This window comes from Charadrius vociferus, unplaced genomic scaffold (genome assembly GCF_000708025.1).
Source record: "Charadrius vociferus isolate BGI_N301 unplaced genomic scaffold, ASM70802v2 scaffold373, whole genome shotgun sequence".
Lineage (NCBI taxonomy): Eukaryota > Metazoa > Chordata > Aves > Charadriiformes > Charadriidae > Charadrius > Charadrius vociferus.
Window position 1 is genome coordinate 428,773 of NW_009647681.1, and position 2,932 is coordinate 431,704.

General features: G+C 63.2%; 1 protein-coding gene across 1 annotated transcript in view; it reads right to left on the reverse strand.

Moving 5' to 3' along the window:
* Positions 1 to 765: 765 nt before the first annotated feature.
* Positions 766 to 2,932, reverse strand: part of SLC25A10 (solute carrier family 25 (mitochondrial carrier; dicarboxylate transporter), member 10) — a 7,716-nt gene continuing 5,549 nt past the window's right edge. The window contains exons 4-8 of the mRNA XM_009881292.1: positions 2,384 to 2,454; positions 2,186 to 2,278; positions 1,850 to 1,927; positions 1,690 to 1,746; positions 766 to 867 (exon numbers count right to left, since the gene is read on the reverse strand). Of these exons, the coding sequence (XP_009879594.1) occupies positions 766 to 867; positions 1,690 to 1,746; positions 1,850 to 1,927; positions 2,186 to 2,278; positions 2,384 to 2,454 (401 nt within the window). The remainder of the gene's footprint in view (positions 868 to 1,689; positions 1,747 to 1,849; positions 1,928 to 2,185; positions 2,279 to 2,383; positions 2,455 to 2,932) is intronic.

The window sequence follows — 2,932 nt, forward strand, 5'->3', positions numbered from 1 at the left end:
GGGCGGGCCAGGCGAGAAGGGCTCCAGCCCGTGCCCGGGCAGCAGGGCAGGGTGGCCGCATGGCGGCCCCTCGCTCGCAAGGTCCGTTCTCTGTCATCATTGGTATGAGGCACAATCCCTGAAGAGCCCAGCAGCCGTTGGGCGCTGGTGAGTTTTGGCCAAGCAGAAGCGGGGGGTGTCTGGGGAGGCAGAGGGGGGATGCCAGGCTGCCCTGGGGCCAGCGGAGGAGCACATGGGGCCAGAGGCACTGAGGGAGGATGGGGCCTTGCCGTGCTGAACCTGCGTCTCCCCTTGCTGCTTGCAGCAGAGGCTGGCAGCCCCCCCGCCCCGCTGCAGCGCGGGCACAAGTGGAAGTGTCCCCACCAGCCCCGTAAGGCTCTGTGACCAGGCACGGAGCCGAAGGCTGGATCCCCCATTCTCCCCAGGACAGCAGAGTCAGGGACGGTGCTGAGGGAGGTAAGGGCAGAACTCGTGGCCAGTACAGCAGTGGGAAGACAGCAAAAAAAACCCAAACCCAAACCAACAGTACAGAGGGGAAAAGAGGCTAAAGAATACCTCAGAGGTAACAGAGGTGCTGAGAAGTGGGGTGAGAGAGGAAGGGGGAGTCTGGGACTGGCTGGCCACAGGCACTGGCAAGGCACAGGAGTGGGGATGAGGGGTGGAGGGAGCAGCGCTGGCCCCAGACAGGGGAGAGGGGTTCTGGGATCTCAGCGGTGACCCACACGCTCACCCCCCCAGGGCGAGGCAGGGTCCTGTCCCTCCTACTCAGGTGACCACTTTGATCCCAAAATATTTGCGCAGCTGTTCCAGGAAGACAAAGGTGAGGACGGTGTGAGGAATGAGCCGGATGGCAGCAGGAACGAAGCCCTGGAAGGGGACAGTGACAACGGGCAGAGTCAGCATGTGCCTGGCCCTGGGCTTCCCTGCCAGGGCCAAGGGTGGCCAGCAGCCCAACCCACGGGGAGCGGCACGAGCTTGCAAGCGTGGGGAAGCGGCTGGCTGGGCATGCAGCACGAGCTGCCACAGCGGTGAGGGAGACACCGCAGCCATCACTGTGCACACAGATCTCAGCATCATGCATCAACCCCTCTGCCCCCAACACATCAGTGCCAGCATCACCACCACGTAGGCAGAATCTCGGTAGAAGCCCGGGTCAGATCCCACAGCCCCTGGTTCAGAAGGGGGCTGGACGCTGTCTGGGGAAGGTGAGCCGACAGGCTGTAATGGGGAAAATGCCTGACTGGCAGCATCTGGAAGAACCCTTGGGTGTGAAACCCCTTTGCAGGGGCCCTCCCAGGAGCGAGACTGAACACACGGGTGACTGCACCAAGCCCTGGCACATAGGGCCCAAGAGCTGACCAGCGTCTGCTGGTTAGTAACATCCAACGAGTGCTGGAGCACCACTGCCTGTACCTGCATTCCCATTTGGGAATCCAATGGGTGCAACAGGGCAGCTGCTGCGGTGCCCGGACCCAGGCTGCAAGCCCAGAAGAGGCCGAGGCTGGCGATACGCCGGGGCCAAGCCGGGAACTGGCAGACAAAGGCCTGATGCAGGAACCGCTCAGGCTGCCGGCAACAGAGCCTGGAAGGCTCCTGCCCCAGAACCGTTCTGGACCTTAAGCTCCGCTCCCGACCAGTCTCCCCACACTCTGCCCTACCAGCACGTCCCACACCCCCCCAGTTAGGTACCTTGTAGAAGGCGAGGGGGCCGAGCTTGGCAGTTTCCATGGCACAGTGAGTAACACCCTGGAGTGAGAGGGAGAGAGATGAGGAGGTGCAGGGAGGCTGAGACCAGTGCGCAAAGGGGACAGGACCGGCAGCAGCGAGGTGGGCAGGACAGGTGACTCACCCGGTACTCGCCCTGGGAGTTCATGAGACGGGTCTTAAGCACGTCCAGGGGCTGGCACAGGAATGTGGCGCATCCACCCTGGGGGGAGTCAGCAGGGGTCAGCAGCTCTGGCTCGTGGAGGAGACCCAGGTGCCAGTGACTGACACAGTCACTGGAGGGACCCAGAGCCCTGCCTGGGCCCAACCCCAGGCCGGGAGCCCCACCGGAGCCTCTGTGCCCATCTCTGCTGCATCAGAGTCCTGAGCGGCAGCTCTGCCAGCCCCAGCCTGGGGTCCTGAGCCTAGCGGCCGGCAAACCCAGTCCCAGCCCTGCCTCCCCACACCCAGCCCTGCTCACAGCGATGAAGCTGGCCAGGAAATGAGTGAAGATGTTGTCTGACAGCAACCCAGTTGTGAGAACCAGCTGCTTGGCCTGGTCATAACAGGAGAGCTGTGGAGACACAGGGTATTAGTGACACATCCCCCCCTCGCTGCCACGCCAGGAACTACGCCTGTCCCTACCCCGGGCACCTACTGCCCAGCAGAACTGTCCTACCTGCCCAACGGTGACTAGGGCTCCTCGGCTGGATGCCATCGTAGCTCCCGAGAAGAGTTTCTTCAAGCCCTCTGTGGACAGAGAGATTGGGATCAGCACAGTCCTGGGACATTACTCACACTCTCTTCCCCCGGGAGCCTCCTTCCCTGCCTGCTCTGTCCCCCAGACTCCTCACACAACAGTGCTTAAACCAGACAACAGCAAATACGCTGCAGGAAAGGAGAACCCTTCAGAACAGCCCTACCTCCTCTCTCAGCCGCCATTCCTTCCCCTTCCCACCTGCTTCACACTGTTGCGCTTTTTCATAGCGGCTCCCAGGTCTCCCTTTTCCACCGCACATGGGTGGGCTGCCAGGTCCTGCCTGCCCTGTGCCCCAGATAGATGCTGCGGAGGTGCCGCCCTGCCTGACCCTCAGCTGCCCTGGCCCCAGGGGCACCGTGGCCACCCGCCATCCCCTCTCCCTGCCCCGGCTGAGCGAGACCCCGCAGCGATGCCGAGAGAGCTCCCTGGGCCACTCCTGCCACGGTTTCCCAGTGACAGCGAGGACAG